This window comes from Leucoraja erinacea, chromosome 7 (assembly GCF_028641065.1).
Source record: "Leucoraja erinacea ecotype New England chromosome 7, Leri_hhj_1, whole genome shotgun sequence".
NCBI classification, from domain to species: domain Eukaryota; kingdom Metazoa; phylum Chordata; class Chondrichthyes; order Rajiformes; family Rajidae; genus Leucoraja; species Leucoraja erinaceus.
Window position 1 is genome coordinate 17,964,812 of NC_073383.1, and position 25,942 is coordinate 17,990,753.

The 25,942-nt window shown below is 42.2% G+C and overlaps 1 protein-coding gene across 5 annotated transcripts in view; it reads left to right on the plus strand.

Annotated features, from left to right (window-relative positions):
- Positions 1-25,942, plus strand: part of pde1a (phosphodiesterase 1A, calmodulin-dependent) — a 386,755-nt gene that overhangs the window by 152,357 nt on the left and 208,456 nt on the right. Inside the window, exon 1 of one of the 5 annotated variants that reach the window (XM_055637854.1) lies at positions 17,552-18,021. The exons of the other annotated variants lie outside the window; for them this stretch is intronic. Within the exon in view, the coding sequence (XP_055493829.1) occupies positions 17,969-18,021 (53 nt within the window). The 5' untranslated portion in view covers positions 17,552-17,968. Of the gene's footprint in view, positions 1-17,551; positions 18,022-25,942 lie in introns of those variants that run through there. 5 annotated transcript variants of the gene reach the window in all.

Consider the following 25,942-nt stretch of genomic DNA (forward strand, 5'->3'; position numbering starts at 1 on the left):
GTGGGACCGGTGTAGATGGGCCATGTTAGTCGTAGTGGGCAAGATGGGCCAAAGGGCCTGTTTTCAAGCTGTAAGATTCTATGACTCTCTGACTCTCATGCCATCAGCTCTTTTGTTTATTTTTGGGCAGAAAATACAACTGACTCAATTTGAACTGGGTATCAATAAGCAGCCATTTCCATCTTCACTTATTTATTTTGGCATTTTCGCATGATTGAGAAAAAAAATTAAAGGATCAGTAATTGAAAAAAAAAAAGTTCTGCTTTCTGTAGCCAGAACATTTACTGGGCAATTTTCCAAATATTTTACTTGATCCTAGCATCGTAACTCCACTGGAACAGCTTGGCTAGAACCACAACAAATTCTGTTGCTGGAATGTTATCAGAGCCCATGGCCTTTGCTGTATACAGTACATGAAGCCATTTTTGTGACTGGATGGAAACTGGCATTGACGAGTGTGGGAACATCAGGAGGAGTAGCGGATGGTTTGGCATTTATGGTTGAAGATCATCACATGTCCATCAGTGTAGTATTTTGCATTAATGCATTTGGGTCAAATTTCTCTTATTAGTTTAGTTATCTACCACCATTCATTGCTGAATGTAGTAGTACTGCAGAGCTTTGAAATGATCTATTGGGTAAAGGAATGCTTATCTCAGTCAATAATATGTTGGGTTTGTCAGACACGCGTATTCCTGTAATATTTGCTACATCATAGAGTACAAAAGAACCCACAAGTTGCTGGAGTAACTCAGCAGGGCAGCACAGTGGTGCAGCATTGGAGTTGCTGCCTTCTAGCTCCAGAGACCCGCGTTCAATCCTGACCATGGGTGCTGTCTGTACGGAGTTTGTACATTCTCACTGTGACTGTAATTTCTCTCTGACTGGGTGCTGTGGTTTCCTCCCACATCCCAAAGACATGCAAGTTTGTAGGTTAATTGGCTTCTGTAAATTGCCACTAGTGTGTAGGACGCAAAACTGGGACAACATAGAAACCAATGTACAGGCCGATACGGACTCGCTGGGCTGAAGGGTCTGGTTCCATGCTATATCTTTAAACTAAACTAAATCATCTCTGGAGAAAATGGATAGGCAACGTATTAGGCTGGATCCCATCTATGTCAACTATCCATGTTCTCCAGAGATGCTGGCTGAGTTACTCCAGCACTTAGTGTCTTGTTTTTTGTATAAACCAGCATCTGGAGGGGCCTCACCCAAAGCGCCACCCATCCATGTTCTCCAGTGCTGCCTGACTCACTGAGTTACTCGAAGCACTTTGTGTCTTTTTACTGCAGTTCCTTGAATAACTTTGGTATTTCTGGGACTGCTCCTTATATGCTCATTCATCCAGGCTTGGACATCTGGTTTGATGGTATCAGTGGAACAAGGGATATGTTAGATTATGAGGTTATTGGAGGCATTGCGTACAGTTTTGGTCTCCTAATCTGATGAAAGACATTCTTGCCATAGAGGGAGTACAGAAAAGGTTCACCAGACTGATTCCTGGGATGTCAGGACTTTCATATGAAGAAAGACTGGATAGATTCGGCTTGTACTCGCTAGAATTTAGAAGATTGAGGGGGGATCTTATAGAAACTTACAAAATTCTTAAGGGGTTGGACAGGCTAGATGCAGGAAGATTGTTCCTGATGTTGGGGAAGTCCAGAACAAGGGGTCACAGCTTAAGGATAAGGGGGAAGTCTTTTAGGACCGAGATGAGATTTTTTTTTTTCACACAGAGAGTGGTGAATCTGTGGAATTCTCTGCCACAGAAAGTAGTTGTGGCCAGTTCAAAGGTTATTTTATTGGTCACATACACCTAGGTGTAGTGAAATGCTTCTTGCCAATGCAGCACATAAAGAAAGAATACAGACATAACAGTAATAAAGAAATTTAAACATAAAAACATCCCCCCACAATGGTTCCCATTAGGAGGGAAGGTACAAAGTCCAGTCCCCATCCCCAGTTCACCCATAGTCGGGCCTATTGAGGCCTCCACAGTTGCCTCCAAGGAGGTCCGATGTTCCAGGCCGTTCTCGCCGGGTGATGGTGCTCCGGCGTCGGGAGAATCCTTACAGCGGCATGGGAACCCTGGAACGGCCCGTTCCGTACTGGAGGCCGCGGCTTCCGAAGCGAACAAGGCCGCGCTGGATTCATTGGCTATATTTAAGAGGGAGTTATATGTGGCCCTTGTGGCTAAAGGGATACTGAGTTGGATGATCAGCCATGATCATATTGAATGGTGGTGCAGGCTCGAAGGGCCGAATGGCCTACTCCTGCAGCTATTTTCTATGTTTCTATGTAACTATATCTGTTTTGAATCTATACCAATTGGTATGCTGATAGTGCCATCAACACTTTGGAAATCATCCACATAGTGAAAATGGGACATTAGCTTCTTGAGGACCTTTTCTTATGCACCTCTACCAATATTTCCAAGGAATAATGATTTTGTGAGTCAGGGATTAACAGAGATAAAGCCAAATAGGTTTGTCCCCTGTGTTGGTTTTCCTAACCACTGGGTCTGTGCATCAGCATTTGAATAACATAGAGTACAATGAGTATTGAACCAGTCCTGGAGCTATGCTTTGAAGACCATCTTCCAGATTACATTCTAAGCTCTGGGACAAGGGATAATGCAGTGCCGCTTGAAATGGATTAAACAACTTTCTTTTGATATAGTTGCGAAACTGCATGGAAAAATAATTCCTGTCTATTTACTTAAAGAAAACTCTTTTAATGCTCTTCAAAGACAATAAATTAGGTCTGACATGTTTATTTATTGTTATCATTACGATATTCAACAATGCAATGTTAACATGAGCCCAAAGAATTTCCCAATGACGAATGATTTATACATGGATCACTGATCTACTTGGTAATTATGCATTTAAGGAGCAAGTGCAGGAATGAAAAGTAAATTATAGCAACCCTGCTAAATTCAAAATGTGTAGGACGGAACTGCAGATGTTGGTTTATACTGAAGGAAGGCACAAAGTGCTAGAGCAACTCAGCGGGTCAGGCACCATTTGTGGAGTCCGAGCAAGGGTTTCAACCCGTAACATTCACCTGATCCTTTTCGCCGGCGATGTTGCCTGACCTGAATTGCTCCAGTACTTTGTGTCTATATTGCCATTGGATCTAAAATTCAGGAAAGATCAAAATAAAAGTTAATGACAACCGCTGAAAATTGTTCATTTTATCATACCATAAATGCCTGTTAAAATTAATTCTCTTCATTCTAAAGAGTGACAGAAATGTTTGATGTGGTTTGTGGGCACCAATATAAAATGACAATACCTTTTGCAGATTGTGCTGACTGTTACAGTACACTGGTAGTGGGATATATATTGTTTCAGATGAATGGGAAAAATGCTGAGGATGAGTGGTAGTGGTGGTGAGGGGGGGGGGGGGGGGGGAGTAGTGTAAGGTTATTCTTACCTGATTTGATTTGGTGGGATATGCACAAAAAAAAAACATTTTCATATGCAGACAAGGTCATAAATAGAAAGGCCACTAAGAAATCAGGAGGAATTTCCATGTCTAAAAATATAAGGATTTGAAGCATGCTTCCACAGGGAATAATTGAAATTAAATGAATTAAATTTAAGGGAAATATATACAATAACAGGGGTAGACAAAGTACATGAGCGGGTTGATACATCTCTTGGAGCTGAGACTAGTTGAGCTGAAGAGTTGCTTGTGTTCTAGACAATGGGAGGTTAACAAGAGGCCATAGACTTTCTGGTAAATTAATCCAAAACTCATCTTCTACTGGTTTCCTCCTCATTACATGACGAGAAACATTTTGTCATTATCGAGGCACCTCAGCGTCCAATATTTCTCAATCAATGTATGTAAGGATAGCCTGTTCTCATTGAAGAAAACATTCCAGATATTAGTCCTGTCAGCCTTCTGAACTGGTTCCAATGTTGTATGATCCTTCAGTAAACAAGGGGCCCAATACGATGGAGATACAAGAAAATGCAGATGCCGGCATCGTGAGCAAAAAGCAAACACGGCATGCCAAGCAGCATCTGTGGAGGGAAATGGACAGATGCTGTTTTGGGTTGGACCCTTCTTCAGAGGGGCTGCTAAAGAGAGGAGAGGGAAGGGTTAAAAGTGATAGGTGGATACAGTTGGGCTGATTGGCAGATGGGTGGAGGTTGTAACCAAGGCTGAGGTGAAATTGAGACAAATGGGAGCCAGATAAGGAAGGAAGAGGAGGTGTGAAATGTGGAGGAGGAGCTATTGGATTGAAAGGGAAGAGCGTGGAGAGAAAGGGGTCGGGGAATGATAGAAAAATGGGAGATTCGGAGCAGGGACAGGTGGAAGATGAACGGAAGGAGGAGGGGTAACGATCTGGGTGACAGGGCAGAGGAGAAAAGGTGGGTGCACGGGGATGAGACAAAAGAGGGTAGGTGAGATGATCTGGAGGGGAAAGCCTTATCTTGAAGTAGATGCAGTGAAGATAGGGAAACTGCAGGTCAGGGATGGCATCCTAGCATGAAGCAGATTGTGAGGAAGTCCAGTCAAGATAGTTGTGGACTAGTGGAATAAACTAAACTAACGCAGGCTTGTCGATGTCGATAGCCTGTCTCTTGTCATGGAGGCAGATAAATTAAGAAAGGGGTGAAAGGTGTCAGAGATAGTCAAAGTGAATTTGAGGGCATGGTGGAGGTTTGTGGTGAGTTTTAGGAAGTAAATGAGTTCTGCATGGTATAGGAGGCAGCATCAAAGTGGCCGTCAATAGCAATGCTCTACTCGCTACTCCTGCTGTAGTCTCACCATTGCCCTTTTTTAACTGAAGTATTACTTTCCTACTTTACAATTCCAGGAGAAATTAAATTATATTTGCTTTCCTAATTATTTGTTGAATCTGTATTGCAGCATTTTGCAGATCATTTGGGAAAAACCCAGAATACTCTGCACCTTAGAATTCTGCAATCTCTCACTATTTAGATAAAATTCCTCTTTTTAAAATATTTTTCCTGTCAAATGGGACAATTTTATATTTTCCCACACTATCAACTTGCCAGATCTTTGCAAAGACAATTAAACTATCAGTATCTTATTGCAGCCTATTTATGTCCTCTTTATACTTTCGGTGGGGAATATGGGGGGAAGTGGTAGAGGTGGAGTGTTATGTAGTTTCCTAAAATTGGAAAAACGACAGATATTGGAGCATAAAGGCTCATCAGCTAATGTAAGCTCCTTATAGAGGTGAGCAGCACAGAGAATGACTAAGAGACCTGTAGTTTGTAATAAAGGTGTTCCAATGAACAAGGAAATTCAATTACTTGAAATGTCTCACTTATTTGCAATTTTCCTGCCAAGTGATGCATCAGTATTATTGAGCTGTGTACAGGGTCACATCTGAGACGTGCTTAAATACTATATGGAGCACTGGTGTTTTCAACTGCCGACCTTTGTTTACAATGAACCAGTAATTGAATTACTGCCAATTGTGCATAACCTCTGACAAGGGATTTAGTAAATGACAAGGGACCAGAAGTCCCCAGCTCCTGGTGAAATACATTTACTTGTGGATGAGAGATTTCAGTCGGCTTAATGTAGTAGCTAACATGACAATTTCCATCCATTTCTCTCTGCCTCGCTACGCTGCAAGCTGAGCCAGTGTGAAGAAGGGCCTTGATCTGAAATGTCACCTGTCCCTTACCCTGACGTTGCCTGACCTGCTGAGTTACTCCAGCACTTCGTGCTTTGCTAAAAAATTCCCACATCTGCCGTTCTTTGCGTCGCCCAACATATTGAACATTGTTTTGGGCGTCAATCCTTTAGTAATCTGACGATGGAACATAGAACATGAGGACGTCCAACACAGGAACAGACCCATTGCCCCACAATGTCTGTGTTGAACCAACTAAATCTGCTTCAACATACTCCATATCCCTTCATTCCTGCATATCTGATAAGACTTCTGACTTCTGACGAATAACCAAATTATAGTTCCCTGAATTCAGATTCTGTCACATTTGCCCACCTGTTAGCATCTTTTGCTAACTGATCAGCTCACTCATCCCTGTCTACAGTGCCTTGTGGCTGAGAGATCTCCCTTTTAAGATAAAGCTTCACTTGTCTTTTATATTTGTAGCTTGGAGCTTCGCCTTTGCACTACCTCTGAGATTCACAATCCCCCCTCTAACCCAATCCTAAACAAACAGGCTTCTATTTCACTTCTCCCTCCTGTGTGGTATCTATGTCAACTGGCTGATACATTTTTTTAATGTGCTATACATTTTCAACTTGGAATTGCAGACATGATTCCAATTTTTACAACAACGTTACAATATACAGTAATGGTTGTCAACTCAAGTGGAAAGACAACGGAATTGCTCATTTGCAGTGAGTTATATTTCAAATGGGATGATGCAAATTCCCCCACTTGTATTTCTTTGCTGAAATGACCTAACCACATACTGATATAAAATGCCTACTGGTCCAATTATATATACTCTTAGTTTATGTAGGTGAAGTACACTTCTGGTGTTTTGTTTTAAATCAATGTCCTAAGACTACTAGAATGTACAAAGGCTTTGAGAATAAGTAAGTTTAGCAAGGACTAGAAGGTCCGAGATGGCCTGTTTCCATGCTGTAATTGGTATATGGTTATATGGTTAATAACTTCATTTGGAGCCTATCATTGGATATTATAGACGTGGGTAGTCAAATAGCAAGGGTGTAAAAGAAGAATAAACATGATTAAACTTAACAAATGTGCATCTTCTTTTGTCATTTCTCACTGCTTGTACCTTTACATTGTTTCTCGTGGTATTTTGGGATATTAAACGTTTCGGTTAATTACTGTGTCATAAGGTCACAAGGTCATAAGTGATAGGAGCAGAATTAGGCCTTTTGGCCAATCAAGTCTACTCTACCATTCAATCATGGCTGATCTATCTCTCCATCCTAACCGCATTCTCCTGCCTTCTCTCCATAACCCCTGACACACATACTAATCAAATGCGGATGTGAGCCGCAAGCAACCAGTCATCTGGCTTGATTAGGCATGATTAACATGCTTGCTGCAGATGTGCCTATTATTTTCTGGGTGGTCCTTCCGTAAGCTAGGGATTCATCTCTACCTCATTGTGGTCATTGGATTTATCGATGGGTCTGATGCTCTACAATGCTGAGAACTATATTCTACACTCATTCCCTTTCCTTTCCCTGTATCTTTTCCTTTGCTCTACCTATCGTACTTGAGATTGAGTTGATTATATTAGCGTATACTATTGCCTGATCTGATCAGAGAGCCATTCAAAACAAAGCTTTTCACTCTACCCCGGTGCATGTGACAATAACAAACCTAAAGCTAAAACTGCAACCAGGAATAAAATGTTTGTAATTTGGACATATTCTAGATTGGCCAGGCACCACTAAGATCAGAGATTTGGGAATAGGAATGAAGGGTTTCAGGGACAGGCTTCCTTGCTTGAACAAGAGTGGTTTCTGTGCAAAGTGGGGTGAGTACAGGCATAATATTCCCCTTGTATTTATACAGTGCGAGTGAGAGAGGGGGGCACATTATAGACCTATCTGGTGGCGATAAACAAGGTGTGGTTCTAATCATAAAGATTAAGTTACCTGTTTGCTCCCACTGGCAAATCACTTGACCAATCTACATGAATGTTTTGGCTCAATCTGGGTAGCAGAGGCACTTCATTGAAACATACCAACAAGCTTGATTGGTATTGTATGACTTTATCTTGCCCGGAAATCTGATTATATCTTAAAGTCCACACTGCCCAGTAATCAAACCTACAGGGCCAACTTCACAACCTGGCAGAGAAGATTAAACAAAATTGCTGGAGTAACTCAATGGGTCAGGCAACATCTCTGGAGAACATTGGTAGGTGATGTTTCGGGTCAGGATCCGTCGTTCGAGACCTGATGATCATCTATCCATGTTCTCCAGAGATGCTGCCTGACCTGCTGAGTCACTCCAGCACTTTGCATGTTTTTGTGTGTAAACCAGCATCTTCAGATCCTTGTTTGTAAACCATCTTCAGATCCTTGATTCTTACAGACAAGATTCAAAGCTGCATTTAAAAGGCAGTTCAATCCATAGACACCATTTTAAAAATTCGAATCAGTTTGCTGCATGCACCGTGCCTTGCCAAAAATAATTCTGAACATCAAATTTGATTTGTATTTCTTTGTTCATCTTTTCATAATTAACTTACAGAATGTGGTCATAACTAGCATGGTCAACATGTAGTTATCCATCTGAAGTAGCCCTTGAGTAAGTGGCAATGAGTTGCCACCTTGACATCTTTAGTACATGTGGTGAAGATGCTCCTACCATGAGGTATCAGGATGTGGAGCCCATGAGAATAAAGGAACAACAATACATTTCAAAGTCCAGATGGAGTTTAAATTGTGGAGAAAGCTTCCATGCATGCCATGCTATTGTGCTCCTTGGTGACAGAGGTCACATGTTGGGGAATGTTTTCAGTGTAGCCAGGGCATAGTGCACAGGGTTTTGCACATGGTAGACTGTGGCCAAACTAAATATCCCATTGACTCCCATTTTTGCTGGCGGTTTTCCTCTATCGGGCAAAAGTTGGCATTTAAAACCAACTAGAGTTGCAGAGGATCCCCTGACACCTCACCCCCCCCCGCCCCCCCCCCCCCCCCACCCACCCCCCCCCCCCCCCCCCCCCCCCCTTCTCCTCCTCTCTCCCATCAAGCAAAAGGTATAGAAGTGTGAAAACGGACACCACCAGATTCAGGGACAGTTTCTTCCCAGCTGTTATCAGGCAACTGAAGCATCCTACTAACCACTAGAGAGCAGTCTGAACTACTATCTACCACATTGGAGATCCTCAGACTATTTTTGATCAAACTTTATTGGCTTTATCTTGCACTAAACATTATTCCTGTTATCATGTATCTGTACACTGTGGATGGCTCGATTGTAATTATGTATTGTCTTTCTGCTAACAGATTAGCACGCAACACAAGCTTTTCACTGTACCTCGGTACACATGACAATAAACTAAACTCACTCCACACACCCTCATCACCACTAAAATCTACTGACAGCTGGCCATCTGGGACTTAAATTCTTCCTTTGTTTATCAACCTGGTAACGTTCATCTGCTAATGAGGCATGTCATCCAGTGATTACCAGGATCGTGCTCATCAACCCATCCGTGCACTCGCCATACACGCCAGATCTAATGATACGTGGAAATCCAACGGCTAATTTGCAGAGATTTGTGTTCTGCCCCCTTTCTGAAGCTGAATGCAGCCAGTTGCATTTTTGCCCCAAAATGTATAATTGCAAAGAGTTGCACACTGTAATAATTAAAACAAACTATGACAGGTATAAAATGCATCACAGATGAAATAATACCACATGTAGGTTTTAGTCCGACACAGAATGGACAGTCCTGGTGATTGTTTCTGACTGTTCTGTTTACACATGAACCAAATGCAATTTCTTCATTCAGAATCAGAATAATTTATGTACACTTTAATTTCCAATGCTTGAAGTTCTGGTCCAGTAAAAAATGCTCCACAATTTCACAGTTTCAGTGACCTTTCATCTGTATTTATTTTATTCTAGATGTGTTTCATCAGATATAAAATATATATTTACAGCCAGTTCTTGGAACTGCTGTCATTTTCCCACCCATGGTTTTAGTGACGCAATCTATGTTTTAGCCTCCCTCATGGCAAAATTAGGCTGCAGCCATTCAAGTGAAATGGTTTCTTTTTCCATGCTTTAATGTGGAAACAACATTAAGACCAAACTTGCCAGACACTTATTAGTGATCACTGCAAATTTCTGTTTACTTCATGTTTTTGCTTTGAGTCATAGAGTGATACAGTGTGGAATCAGGCCCTTCGGCCCAACTTGCCCACACCAGCCAACATGTCCCAGCTACACTAGTCCCACCTGCCCGCATTTGGTCCATATCCTTCCAAACCTTATACTTGCTTCATTACAAAAAAATATTATTCGAGCTTTCACTGAAATTAGAATATTAGCAGTGTATTATTCAGCCTGCAAACATGGCAATGTGTCTATGAATAAATGTTTTCCTGGATCCTATTTGTAAGTTATGGTTGATTCTAAGGAGCAAAAAGTTACATTTTTTCTTTCTATATAATTGTTCTATGATACCTGCAATCAAGAACTGCCAATCTGCCAAACATTGAACATAGAACAGTAAAGGACACAAACAGGCCCTTCGGCCAACAATGTCCATGCTGAGCATGATGCCAAGACCAGCATTTATCTGCCTGCACCTAATCCATATCCCTCCATTCCTTGCCTATCCATATGCCTATCCAAAAGTCTTGTAAATGGCACTATCGTATCTGCCTCAACCATCATCCCTCAGCAAGGGCATCCCAGGCACTCATCAACCTGTGTAAACCAGACTTACACTGCACATCTTTAAACTGAAATTCTTAACTGTTTGTTATTATCGTAACAGATAACAGATTTACTAAGTGCCTGTAATGATTATTTTAAATGGCTTTGTTCTTTGTGGAATGTTTTCAAAACCCATTTTGTTCAGTGATCAAAATCAGTAAGCCTCATTTAGAACAATAATCTGTACTTTCATTAATATGACCCTTTATGTAGATTTCCTAAAGTAGTGCATTTCCTTGTAGTAGTGCACCACTATTCTGCATCGTTGAATTATGTTCATTCTCCCGTTGGGATGGCAACCACAATGGGGGGAAACCAGCATTTATTATCAATCTTAACTGCACTTCTCTGAGTGTCTGCTGGCCCACATTAGAAAAGACATCCAAGATTTAATCACATTGATGGCCTGCGGTGACACATATGCTGGACAGGGATGATTGTAGATCTACTCATTATTATCACAACTGATTGAGGCTTTACATTCCAAATTTCTTTAAATGGTTGAACATTAATTCTCCGGCTGCCTTGGTAGAATTTGAGCTTTTGTCTCTGATTCTCTAATTTTGCCTAAGGTACTCATGCAATACCTTACTGTTGATACCTATATTGAGAACCACTTTGGGTGACACAGTGGCACAGCGGTAGAGTTGCTGCCTTACAGCGTCAGAGACCCGGGTTCAATCCTGACATCGGTTGCTAACTGTACGGAGCTTGTGACCACGTGAGTTTTCTCCGGGCGCTCCGGTTTCCTCCCACATCCCGAAGACGTGCGGGTTTGTAGGTTTATTGGCGTCTGTAAATTGTCCGTAGAGTGTAGGATAGAACTAGTGTACGGGATGATTGTTAGTCGGATAGTGTGGATTCAGTGAGTACAGTTTCCACACTGTACTCTAAACTAAACTACTGATGGTTTCGGAAAAAAACATTTGACCAAAATCAACATTTTGAACTTCAGTGTGCAAATGTTATGCTTTGGGTGGAATTGGTAATCCCAGCACAACACTCGGCCAATGTTGCATCCTTTTAACCCCCCCCCCCGAGCCTCTATTCCAGTATGCTTGGATGATATTTAATGAAAACCCTGCCAGGAACATCATAATCAGATATTTGATATTTGTTTTGAATCATATTCTTTGAATCAATTAGAAGAGGTAACATGATAAAGTTGGAATTATACAACTGAAAAATATTCCAAGAATAATAAATAACATTACACACATCATGTTGTAAAATACTTATTTCAAATTCATGAAACTACCTTTTAAACAACAACAATGCCAAAGCTGCTCTAGTTTGGCTGACAGAAGTCAGCTTCTTTGTAAATATAAGAAAATCATTCAAAATGTTTCCCCAGTGAACCATTAAAAACTACCCTCAATGCACAGATCCTAGTAGATTTGCAATGTATTTATTCTAAAAGAAGATTCGATATTGTGATTATTAATTCACCCAGAGGGTCTTGCCAGATTATGCAAAAAAAACATAAGTGTGTTGAAAAGAAAAGCAAATTGCTGAAGTAACTCAACGGGCCAGGCTGTGTCTCCGAAGAACATAGATAGGTGATGTTTTGAGCCAGTCAGGCCAGCTTTATGAGTGGGACCTCCAGAAACTAGTGCAAAACATGATGGGAATTCTAGCTACGTTGAATGCAATTTCTGCTTCAACTTCTGTGATCTTTGCCTCTGTGCTGATAAGAGTCTCACTGGCTCCAATTAGTTGGGGAAGAAAAGTTCATGAGGATTATAGGGGTCCCAGTTGGTATTCACATATTTACAGACGTTGCTAGGGTCTTCCAGAATGACCATCTGCCACCAAATCTGTGGCAGTAAAATGCCAGAGTGCAAAGTGAAAATGTTCTCTATTCTCTGAGGCCTAATGGTGGAGCTGGCGGCCTCCAACTGCGATCGACCTCGAGGCTCCGCAAGCAGAGCCAGCCAGGACTTACAACGCGAGGCTGGCCATCTTCGAGCTGTGGCGGCGTTCCGGTGTTCCAGTGGCAGCGGCACGACTCGGGGCCGAGACGGCGCTCCGGTGAGGGCGGCACGACTCGGGGCTGAGACTGCGCTCTGGTGCACGGCTCGGGGCTGAGACGGCGTTCCAGTGGCAGCGGAACGACTCGGGGCTGAGACGGCGCTCCGGTGAGGGTGGCCCGACTCGGGGCTGAGACGGTGCTCCGGTGGCTGAGGCGGCATTCCGGCGGCGGCGACCTGAATCCGGGGCTCGGCCGCGGGCCAGTGGACGACATCGTCGGGAGCTCGCAGGTCACAGGTTGGTGCCTGTTTTCCGGAGCTCCCGCGGCAACAGCTGCGTCCGCTGGGCTGGAGGGCGGCAGCTTCGACCACCCCCGGGCCGCGGAGCTTGAACCGGCCCGTTCGTGGAGCTCGGTTGAGCCGCGGGACTGACTACTATCGCCCGGTGGGGTAACAAAATATCGCCTCAGCGCAGAGGGAGAATGAGGAGGGAAGAGACAATAACTTTAAGACTTTTGCCTCCATCACAGTGAGGAGGTGTTTATTTTGTGTTTTGTTGTTTATTATTATATGTATGGCTGCAGGCAACGAAATTTCGTTCAGACCGAAAGGTCTGAATGACAAATAAAGGATCTAATCTAATCTAAACTAGTTCCTACCGCTTTAGATTAACAGAGTGACTTTCTGCAATGAATTCCCTTCATCATGCCAACTTAATGGTGAGTTTGTGCAGGAAGTAACTGCAGATGTAGGTTTATACTGAAGATAAACACAAAGTGCTGGAGTAACTCAGTGGGCCAGGCAGCATCTTTGTAGAAAAGGAAACGTTGACATTTGGGATTGGGACCCCTCTTCAAACTGAAGGTAGATGGGGGAGAGGGAGGGGGAATTTGAGGTAGGAAAATGCCTTTTTTATTTGAAGAAGTAATGACAGAAAATGCTGGAAAAACTCAGCAGACCATGCAGCATGTGTAGCTAACTCTTTGTGTTTCATCAGGGATGCTGTCTGAATTGGTGAGTGTTTCAGGTATTTTTGTTTTGTTTCTATCACAGGTTTAGAACACCTGCACTATTCTGATTTTAAACGGAGTGAAACCACTAATCCAGGAAGCTGGAAACTGAAGTTGCCCAATTGGCAAATGTTCTGGAGGATTGGATGTTGTGTTTGTTGATCCCACAGCACATTTTCAATTCACTATTAAGGAAAAATGTCACAAGGTATTATAATACAATTATTTCAGTGAACCCAGAAAGGTTAAAGGGAATGTGTGGAAGTGGTGCTCTGGTAAGGAGGAAGAGAGTGCAGGAAACAGGGCCCTGATGAGCTGAAGGGGGAGTGTGAGAACCAGGGCTCGAATTAGTGAAAAGGAGGTGTGGGTTGACAGAGAGCGTGGCAAATATCATCTATGTGAGGCAGATGCCAGACCACCATGATTTGATTGATTAAAAGAGACAGCATGGGGACTGGTTCAACGCCCCACTGAATCCACACTGATCATTGATCAACCATTCACGTTAGTTCTATATTAGCCCACTTTATCATCAACTCTCTTCACGCTAGGGGCAATTTAAAGAGGCCAATTAATAGAGTCATACAGCATGGAAACAGGTCCTTCAGCCCAACTTGCCAAAACCAACCAAGGTGCCCCATCTACACTGGTCCCACCTGCTTGCGTTTGGCCCATATCCCCCTAAACCTTTCCCATCCATGTACCTGTTTTTAATTTTTTTGTTCTAGTATCTGCCTCAACTACCTCCCTTCTTGCAGCTCATTCCATATACCCATCACCCAATGCATGAAAAGGTTGCCCCTCAGGTTACTATTAAATCTTTCCCCTCTCACCTTAAACTTATTTCCACTGATTCTTCATTCCCCTACTCTAGGTAAAAGACTTTGTGCATCGACCCTATCTATTCCCCTCATAAAATTATATACCTCAATAAGATCACCTCGTGCTCTCAAAGAAACACAATCCTAATCTATAAATCCCCATGTTTTTGGGATGTGGGAAAAAACCAGAGAACAGCACCCGAAGGAAACCCATGTGACCACAAAGGAGAACGTGCAAACTCCACACAGACAGCACCCGAGGTCGGAATTGAGCCTGGGTCTCTGGCGCTGGGAATCAGCAACTCCACCAGCTGTTCCAGTGTGCAGTCGGATGGTGGATTATCGGCATTTGCCATAACTCTTTTTAAAGAATTGTTTGACATTTTTCCCACACACACTGAGATGAGAGTCAAAAGCACTCTTAACTATTTACTTTTTGAAGCACGAAGAAGAGTAAAATTAGTACTGCTTAAAGTAATCAGTTTGAGTTTGATCCACTAATTTCATGAATGATAAAATCTGCAGCTGCCCATTGTGGGGCCAGAGAGTTCATTAATTCCTTTCACATTATGTTCATGAATTACTTATGACTAACTCTCTTAATTGATTTGAGGGTAGTTACAAGAATGATCCCAGGAATGAGTGGGTTAACCTATGATGAGTGTCTGTAGGCACTGGGCCTGTACTCGCTGGAGTTTAGAAGACTGAGGGGGAACCTCATTGAAACATACAGATTAGTGAAAGGTTTGGATAAAGTAAATGTTGAGAGGATGTTTCCACTAGTGGGAGAGTCAAGGACTAGAGGTCATAGCCTCAGAACTATAGGACGTTCTTTTAGGAAGGAGATGAAGAGAAATTACTTTAGTGATTCTGTTGAATTCTTTGTCACAATGGCTGTGGAGGCCAAGTCAGTGGATATTTTTAAGGCAGAGATAGATAGATTCTTGATTCGTACAGGTGTCAGAGGTTACGGGTAGAGGGCAGGAGAATGGGATTAGGAGGGAGAGATAGATCAGCCTTGATTGAATGGCAGAGTAGACTTGATGGACTGAATGGCCTAATTCTACTCCTATCACTTTTATCACAGCTGTGCTTGCTGCAGTTTAGAGTGTTAGCATACTATTTTCCTTTTGTTGTTACCTGTGCTCTCCCTGCACTGTTAATTATTGCCATGCTAGAGTTCAACAGGCCCTAGCAGCTGTCTGGCACTTCACCCTGCTAACCGTGGCCGTGGGCAGCAAGAGCCAATAGCCTATCTAAGTATGGATGTAGCTGCTGTTCATTCTTTAACTAACCCCCTGCACTTTCTCTCCAGCTGGGATTGCAGGCAACCAGTGTAGAGAGAGAGGATCTGTTGTTACTCAACAAGATGAGGGCACAAGTCTTTGAGGTTTTTCCACAACTATCCTTGAGAAGGTTGAACTGCTGCTGCCTTTGTGTAAAAGTAGATGTTGGGTGATGTGGATTGGACTTGCTTAGTTTAAAATAGAGATTAATAGGCTCCTGATTAGTAAAGGGTGTCAAAGGTTACGGAGAGAAGGCAGGAGAATGGGGTTGGGAGGGAAAAATAGATCGGCCATTATCAAATGGTGGGGCAGACCAGACGGACTTAATGACCCAATCCTGCACCTATGTCTTATGATTTCATGGTCTGAGAGTTCTTTATAGACCCCGAGATGGTGTACTTCCAAGACAAGATACTGATTGATTTGGAGGGGTGTTTGTAGGCAGTTTTTGTTCCCATGTGTTTGCTGCTTTTAATAATTCTAGGTAGCAATAGTTGCTATTTTAGAATGTGTTGTTTATGTAACGTTGGCGAGATGCTACAGTGAATATTTTGCAGATAGACCACCGTGTGCCTGCGTTGGAGGGATTGAATATTGTGTGGAGGATTGAGTAGAGAGACGGTTCACCAGACTGATTCCTGGGATGTCAGGACTTTCATATGAAGAAAGACTGGATAGACTTGGCTTGTACTCACTAGAATTTAGAAGATTGAGGGGGGATCTTATAGAAACTTACAAAATTCTTAAGGGGTTGGACAGGCTAGAGGCAGGAAGATTGTTCCCGATGTTGGGGAAGTTCAGAACAAGGGGTCACAGTTTAAGGATAAAGGGGGAATCTTTTAGGACTGAGATGAGAAAAACATTTTTTTTACACAGAGAGTGGTGAATCTCTGGAATTCTCTGCCACAGAATGCAGTTGAGGCCAGTTCATTGGCTACATTTAAGAGGGAGTTAGATGTGGCCCTTGTGGCTAAAGGGATCAGGGGGTATGGAGAGAAAGCAGGTACAGGATACTGAGTTGGATGATCAGCCATGATCATATTGAATGGCGGTGCAGGCTTGAAGGGCCGAATGGCCTACTCCTGCACCTATTTTCTATGTTTCTATGTGCACGTCAACAGGATTCCTTATCCTGGATGTTGTTGCATAACCTTAGTGTTTGTGGACCTTCACTCATCCATGCAAGTGGAGAGTATTCCACCACAGACTTGTGTGATGTGGGTGGGAAAGGCTTCATGAGGGTCGAGATGCTGCAGGATTCCCAGTCTCCATTCTGCCCTGTGTTTCGCTGAACACCTTCGCTCAGTCCATCTGAACCTACTTGATTTCCTGGTTGCTAAACACTTTAATTCCTCTTCCCATTCCAACACACACCTTTCTGTCCTGGGCCTCCTCCATCGTCAGAGTGAGGCCAAACACAAATTGGAGGAACAGCATCTCATATTTTGCCTGGTCAGCTTACAACCCAGCGGTATGAATATTGATTTCTCTTACTTCAAGTAACCCCTGCATTCCCTCTCTCTCCATCCCGCCCCCACCCAAGTATCTTGTGTTGTGTTTGAGATAACCTCCGGAAGTGAGGTGATACATTTTACCATACCAAAGGCGCTATAGAAATGCAAGTTAATTTTAATTGCTCATTACGTTTAACCAACCGCACCATCTATTGAACAAACATTTGTATTTTCTGTTTATTATTATGGTCCAAATAGAATGGAGTACAGAACTATAATTTGAACTAATGCATTTGGCGTCGATGTATTTCAAATCATTTGTCTGGTGAGATTTTGTTGGCCAAATCGTACTTTTAATTTGGAGTGCTCTGTATACACATCATCAGTGATGAATGGGAATCAGATAATTAAATAATAGCATTTCCCAAAACTGCAGTTCTTATTGGGAAGTAAGCCAGTGTGCAGTGCAGAAATCTTCAACTTCCTCAGCTCGTGATGTGTTCTTGCTTGTTACAAAATCGACATCCTCCCAGGCACGCCCTAGGAAATATAAAACACTCATTAACAGTTACTTACGAAAAGTTATCCAGATCGGTCGTGCAAAGCTTTCCTACCTTTCCCCGTTTTCTTCTTTGAGGGACTTATTTTCTCTGCTGCAGTTTAGCTGAGATTAGCATGAAATATTTGTCTAGTTGTAATAATCTGTTAGATTTTATACCTGGATGACAGTTGGCAAAATGTCAGACTTTTCTTACACTTTGCCTAAGAGACTCGTCCCTTGCCATAGTTTGACTCCTTCTGTTTTGTAGAGCGTGTGTTATTTGGTACTGCACAGACATGCCTGTGTGATGTGGCCTCGATGGGCTCATTGCTCAGTTTTAGGAGAGGGTGGTTTCCCCAGCACGAGAGACCAATCTCTCTCTTCTCCACCGTGGATTAGTTGAGAACAACTCTGCAGATTCTTCACGGGCTGCACCAGAACAACTTCCTGTGAGGAGTCCAATTTTCTCCTTTAAATGGATGAATGTGTTACCATCAAGAAAAAGCACCTCCTAAAACCCATATTTAGGTAAGTAATAATACTGGCATTTTACTCAGGCTGCAGAAACCATTCAGTTCCTCAAGTTTCCTTCCTTTCCTTTCTACTGCAATGATGTTGTGAAAATAATTTATTTCATTTATTCTATGGTTAATTCTGCAAGTTGCAACATTGCAGAACAGATAATTTAACAAACCAGAATTTTTGTTTTGGTTTCTTCCACATTGCAGTAAAGTAAGTGATTTTATAATACTTTGATCAAGAGTTTAAAAGCACCCGACAGACTTTTCAAACACTTTGTACATGTGGTCTGAAAACAATTTGTTACAGAACATTGCATCTAAGTGCATGGCAAAATCTGCTTTTTAATAGTTATTGTGTTAAACCAACACAACAGAACAGTTCTTTTTTGCTGATGTGAGCCAAGTACTAGAGTGTAAAATCCTGTTTGTAAAATAAGCATTCTGTTTTTAATGACAACAGTGGCGCTGATAACAGATAGATTCTCATAGCTTTGTAAAACCGGAGAAGTATTTAGTTTGAACAAACTCCCAATGTGGAGTTATTTTGTAATTCAAAACATGATGTACGCCAAAGAAAATTAGTATTTTCGAAAAGGGGCTAACTTTTCTCATGTGTAAAGGAACACATTTTTCATCTGTCAGTGTATCTTGAGTTTTTGCTGTTCCCGGGCTATTCTCAATCATTTTGAAATCGGTCTGCAGATATCTAAGCATGGGAATGACTTTCCTTTTGGCACTCATTACAGGGATTCTGTGGTTAGGAAAGGAAATAGCGTTAGTGCTATCTTGTTTATAGCAAGTGACATCTCAAGATCCATTTAGGCTCCCATTGGACCAAAGTTTATGACATCTGTGGTATATCATAGCTATGAGTTTGATAGGATAAATAAGCAAGCTCCTATAAAACATGAACGGGCAGTTTATATTGGCTTTTCTAATTTCAGATGAATATGAGTCCATGTGACAGAAATGAAAAACTTATGTGAAGTTGCACAACTTGTAAAGTGACTTTAATTGGAAGAAACTTATGACAAAGTTATCAAGTATAATTGCAATCTGGTGTAGATACAAAGATAAATATCTAGATATAAAGCTATGCAGTCATTAGTAGCCGACCCTTATTTGTCCTGCTTTTTTCTCATCTCCAGCTCTCCACCACTCTCCTCCCACCCCGTACATTCAGTGTGAAGAAAAGCCCCGACCTGAAACGCCACCTATTCCTTTTTCTCCACAGATGCTCCTGACCCACTGAGTTAGCATTTTGTGTCTATCTTTGGTATAAACCAGCATCTGCAGTTTCTTTATTTCTACTATCTAATATAATGTTCCCTTACTTAGAAGTGGCAATGAACAAAAAGGGAGAACATTTCAAAACAATATTCCAGTGTTTTAATTTGAGACCTGCTCAAAATATATATGAACACCAAACTTGGCAAAGATCAATGCGTTGGAACTTAACTGAGACTCCAAACATCCCAGCCAGTGTGGTGTTGATTCGGAAAAGGAAGACAACTTGACAGTAGTACACCTGGAGCGATATGTCTACTCCATCTAGGGCATGTGTTCTCCCAAGGGGGAAACCCAGAGCTATCATTCCATTGGACCACTTAGAGAGAGGTGATAGATGTTAAGGTTTCACTTAATATGCAATGCTATAGTGTACCACATTTTATCATTAGTAGATGGCACAGTGGTGCAGAAGTAGAGCTGCTGCCTTAAAGTGCAAGAGAGCCTGGTTCGATCCTGACTAAGGGTGCTGTCTGTGCGGTTTGCATGTTTTCCCTGTGACTGTGTGGGTTTTCTCTGGGTGCTTTGGTTTTCTCCTACATTCCAAAGACGTGCAGGTGTCTAAGTTAATTGGTTTCTGTAAATTGTCCTTGGTGCGTAGAACATAAAACTGGTGTACATGTGACCAACGTTTATGGCTATCTTGACTATTATGACTATTATTGCCCTCCTGACTACTCTTCACTGTTTATTTTCTTCAATTCAATTATACTGTATTTAGTGCTATCTTGTTTATTGCAAATGACATCTTAAGATCCATTTAGGCTCCCATTGGACCAAAGTTTATGCCATCTGTTGTATATCATAGCTGTGAGTTTAACAAGATAAATAAGCAATCATATAAAACATGAACGGGCACTTTATATTGCCTCTCCTAATTTCAGATGAATACAAGTCCATGTGACAGAAATTAAAAGCTTGCCGATAAAGTGAATTTAATTGGTAGAAAGCTTTGTTGATCATTATGACATAGGTAGCTAGTATACTTGTCTTCTGTAAATTGTCCCGAGTGTGCAGGACTTGGAACTAGTGTACAGGTGATCAATGGTTGGTGGGGACTTGGTGGGCCAAAGAGTTGTTTCCATTCTGTATCACTATGTTCCATACACTCACCACCCTTTGTGTGAAAAAGTGGCCCCTCAGATTCCTATTAAATCTTTTCCCCTTCACCTTAAACCTCTGCCCTCTGGTCCTCGATTCTGGGTAAAAAAACAAACAATTTTCCTTATCTTTCCTTGAATCATATGACCAATCACTTTACATCATTACTTAAACATTTCTACTTCCGAACATTCAGTATGCACACTATTTCCCAATGCCCATCTTTGCACAAATGCTGTGAACAGGTAATCTGAAATAGGAAAGGAAGAAGGATACTCTGATTATCAATCCTTCAAAGACTGCTGATTGCCACAGATTCAGTGATGCCCTTTCCTACTATGGCCAGCACATGCCTTAAAACATGGAGACGTATGAGGCCAAAACGTCACCCATTCCTTCTCTCCAGATATGCTACCTGTCCCGCTGAGTTACTCCAGCTTTTTGTATCTATCGTCAGTTTAAACCAGCATCAGTATTGGGGGTTCAGTATTGATGTGGATAGAGAACTGGCTGGCAAACAGGAAGCAAAGAGTAGGAGTAAAAGGGTCCTTTTCACAATGGCAGACAGTGACTAGTGGGGTACCGCAAGGCTCAGAGCTGGAACCCCAGCTATTTACAATATATATTAATGATCTGGATGAGGGAATTGAAGGCAACATCTCCAAGTTTGCGGATGACATGAAGCTGGGGGGCAGTATTAGCTGTGAGGAGGATGCTAGGAGGCTGCAAGGTGACTTGGATAGGTTGGGTGAGTGGGCAAATGCATGGCATATGCAGTATAATGTGGATAAATGTGAGGTTATCCACTTTAGTGGCAAAAACAGGAAAGTAGACTATTATCTTGAGTGGTGGCCGATTAGGACAAGGGGAGATGCAACGAGACCTGGGTGTCATGGTACACCAGTCATTGAAAGTAGGCATGCAGATGCAGCAGGCAGTGAAGAAAGCGACTGGTATGTTAGCATTCATAGCAAAAGGTTTTGAGTATAGGAGCAGGGAGGTTCTACTGCAGTTGTACAGGGTCTTGGTGAGACCACACCTGGAGTATTGCGTACAGTTTTTGTCTCCTAATCTGAGGAAAGACATTCTTGCCATAGAGGGAGTACAGAGAAGGTTCACCAGACTGATTCCTGGGATGTCAGGACTTTCATATGAAGAAAGACTGGATAGACTCGACTTGTACTCGCTAGAATTTAGAAGATTGAGGGGGGGGGATCTTATAGAAACTTACAAAATTCTTAAGGGGTTGGACAGGCTAGATGCAGGAAGATTGTTCCCGATGTTGGGGAAGTCCAGAACAAGGGGTCACAGTTTAAGGATAAGGTGGAAGTCTTTTAGGACCGAGATGAGAAAAATATTTTTCACACAGAGAGTGGTGAACCTCTGGAATTCTCTGCCACAGAAGGATGTTGAGGCTAGTTCATTGGCTATATTTAAGAGGGAATTAGATGTGGCCCTTGTGGCTAAAGGGATCAGAGGGTATGGAGAGAAGGCAGGTTCAGGATATTGAGTTGGATGATCAGCCATGATCATATTGAATGGTGGTGCAGGCTCGAAGTGCTGAATGGCCTACTCCTGCACCTATTTTCTATGTTTCTATCTACAGTTCCTTCCTACACATGTACTGTTCATGACCCCCTATCAAAAGGTCTCTATGCACAAAATGACTGCCTGATGTATTGTGACCAATAGCTATTGTGGCCATAGTCAAATATGTGGACCAGATTGAATCAATTTTCTGAATGTGAATTAGCCTGATTCTTCCAGGAAGGACTGATTAACAATGATCAGAGTCTGAGAAATGGATACTTTAGCAACAAAATGGAGACTTTTATAAAGAGACAGGTTGGGGCAAAGAAATTAATGAATGCTAGCTCCAAGTAGAAATAGTTTGAAATGAAGGGCAGTACAATGTACACCAGCAGCGTTGCAGTGAATGGGCTGGGTTAACAATGTTTGTTAATGTTTAGTAAGATCACCTCCCAGTCTACTAAACTATTATGTGTAAAGTTCCAATCTGTTTAATCTTTCATCATATTACAATTGCACACTGTGATCCACTTGCCTGTTTCAGGATCTAGCCATTCTTATACCTGTAGTGTAACAAGATGTGTATTATTTTGTAAACCTTATATCCATCTTGCCAAAGCATAAAGTGTGGTCTGGATGAATGGAAAACTATTAACCTGAATGAAAGAAACATTGAAGTGGCTGTTTTGCAAGGTTGATTTGCTTTATTAATCAATTATTTTATGTCATGGTGGTCCACAAAACTTTTCTCTCTGAATTACATGTACGCATAAACTAACTGCATTGAACATGGAAACTGTTAGAAATATGCAGCAGGCCAGGGCTACCTATCACCCTGTAGTTCCTGAATCTTTTTATTTTCTGCCTCTACATTGCAAGAAAAACTCAAGTATTTAATCATAACATTTAACCTCTCAACTCAACCTCTTCCGACAAGGACAATTGAGTACTTCCCTTAACTTTTAGACTTTAGACTCTAGAGATACAGTGTGAAAATAGGCCCAACGGCAGAACAAGTCTATATCGACCAAAGTATGCAAACACTATCCCACACATTGGGGACAATTTACAATTTTTACAGAAGCTAATTAACCTGTTTGGCTTTGGAGTGTGGGAGGAAACCAGAGCACCCAGAGAAAACTCACATGGTTACAGGGAAAACATACAAAGCCAGTACAGCCAGCTCCTGTAGTCAGGATCAAACTTGGGTCTCTGGTGCTGTAAGGCAGTAACTGCAACATGATGCAACATTGCTGCTCTACTGGTTTTCTGGTTTTTATTTCAGATTTCTGATATTTGCAACTTTTTTGCTTTATGAATTTAACACAATTTCAATTATTCTTCCTTTATAAGTTGCCATCAGCTCAAGCCATAAACTAATTGTACAATGGTCCTAGTTACTAAATTCAGCAACAAAAGCATCAGTTAAATAAATGACACAAAATGCACAATCAAGCAATAAGAAACACAGTTTAAATAATCAAAGTGATTTTGCTTTTTTAACTGTAGCTGATCATCATTTCAACAACAAAATGTTTATATTATCTTCAATATAGAAAAATGTGTCATGGCGTTTCAGTTCACCATGATCAGACAAAATTAAGAGTTGAGGAAAAGATAAAAACAATAGAAGGTGTGACTAAAAAACTTAGCCACAAGGGTTAGTTTTAAGGATGGTCTTAAAGGATGAGTGATTGTGATTTCTGTATCATGATCATGTGATAGGAGTAGAAATAGGGTATTCGACCCATCAAGGCTATTCTGTCATTCAATCATGGCTGATCTATCTCACCTTCCTAACCCCATTCTCCTGCCTTCTCCCCATAACCTCTGATACCTGTACTACAAGAATATATCTATCACTGCCTTAAATATATCCACTGACTTTGCCAACACAGCCTTCAGTGGCAAAGAATTCCACAGATTCACCACCCTCGGACTAAAGACATTCCTCCTCATCTCTTTCCTGAAAGAACGTCCTTTAATTCTGAATTCTAATGTATTTATATCTTTGGAAAGAGGATAGTGTGATCAGGTCAGAACATGGTCACTGAGCAGGAGAGCAGCATCGAGAGAGGGTCTCACAGAACTGATTGCAGCCACCAATGTTGAGATGAAGGAAGGTTTGATTCACAATGATCAGTCAGAGAAATTGAGGCTTTAGCAAAGAAATAGAGACTAACAAAGGGCCAGGTAGGGGCAAGGAAATTAATTAATTCAAACGCCAGAATAAGAATTTAATTTGGAAGTGTGATTCACGATAGGTCAGCAAGTACTAGGATGATGTCCGAGCAGGATGATACAGTATAATGAACTGAAGAAAATAAAAGGTGACGAATATGGAGGGCAATCATCATTTAGAATAGTTGGAACTGCTGATGGAAGAGGGATGGATGGGGATTTCAGTGACTTCTAGTATTAAAGATTGTCTTGATTTCTTCCCCATCTATGGCCCCTTCACTATCTCTTATATTTGGAATGCTTTCAGTGTCTTTCAGTGTCATGTTCACAATGCACTTTCAGGTTCCGTGAATATCAATCCACAACAATTATTCATGTTATTCATCAATGTTCTTTCCCTGTTTCCTACTTATCAATTCCCCAGGTGCCTCCTTTAGCATTTACTTCAGCTATTCTCTTCTCTTTTACATGATAGAGACCTTTCGCTTTGAAAGCACAAGTCGAGGTAACTTAGAATATCGAGACTGCGAATTGCGTACCGTAGTCTAAGTTAATGAGAGGAGGGATGGATGGGTCAGTGACAAGGACACAGGCTTTATGTAGGAAATTGAAGTTTTCAATGATTAACTGCAGGAATTTGCACCTCATCTGAGTCGGAATACCTAATGTATAATCATAATCATACTTTATTAGCCATGTTTTGCAACATACGAGGAATTAGATTTGGCATGCAGTTATACCAATAAAAAGCAACAAGACACACAAAATACATTTAAACATAAACATCCATCACAGTGACTCCTCCACATTCCTCACTGTGATGGAAGGTGAAAAACAAAAAAGTTCACTCTCCTCCCTTCTTTGTTCCCCTGTGGTCAGGGGCCTCGAGCCTTCTGTTGATGGGGTGATCTTGTCTCCAGTAGCGGGCGGTCGAACCCTCCGCATCAGGACAATCAAGCTTCTGAATCGGGGGGATCTCAGCTCCCAACCCTGGGCGATCGGACCCCGGGTCAGGGCAGGTCGACGAACCTCTTGCGACTTAGGAGGTACGCGATATTAGTCTCTACCCGAGACTGCGAGCTCCTCGATTGTGAAATCTGCAGGCCGCGGTTGAAGCGTCGATCTCAGGCAAGGGAATCCAGGCTCCGTTGGTAAGTCCACGGCCCCGCGGTGTGGCTCAAACACAGTTTTGAGCAAGGCCGCCAGCTCCATGATGATATGTACCATTACCGCTCCCTCCGTAACTCCCTGGTCAATTCGTCCCTTCCCACCCGAACCACCCCCTCTCCGGGCACTTTCCCTTGCAACCGCAAGAAATGCTCCACTTGTCGCTTTACCTCCCCCCTTGACTCCATTCAAGGATGCAAGCCATCTTTCCAGGTGCGACAGAGGTTCATCTGCACCTCCTCCAACCACATCTATTGTATCCGCTGCTCTAGATGTCAGTTGCTCTACATCAGTGAGACAAAGCATAGGCTTGGCGATCGCTTCGCCGAACACCTCCGCTCGGCTCGCAATAACCAACCTGATCTCCCGGTGGCTCAGCACTTCAACTCCCCCTCCCATTCCAAATCCGACCTTTCTGTCCTGGGCCTCCATGGCCAGAGTGAGGCCCACCATAAATTGGAGAAGCAGCACCTCATATTTTGCTTGGGCAGTTTGCACCCCAGCGGTATGAACTTATTTTCTCCTCCCCTTTCCAGCTCTCTCTCAGTCCTCTGGGTCCACCTCTTCCTTTCTTCCTCCCGCCCCCCTCACCCTCACATCAGTCTGAAGAAGGGTTTTGGCCCGAAACGTTGCCTATTTCCTTCACTCCATAGTTGCTGCCT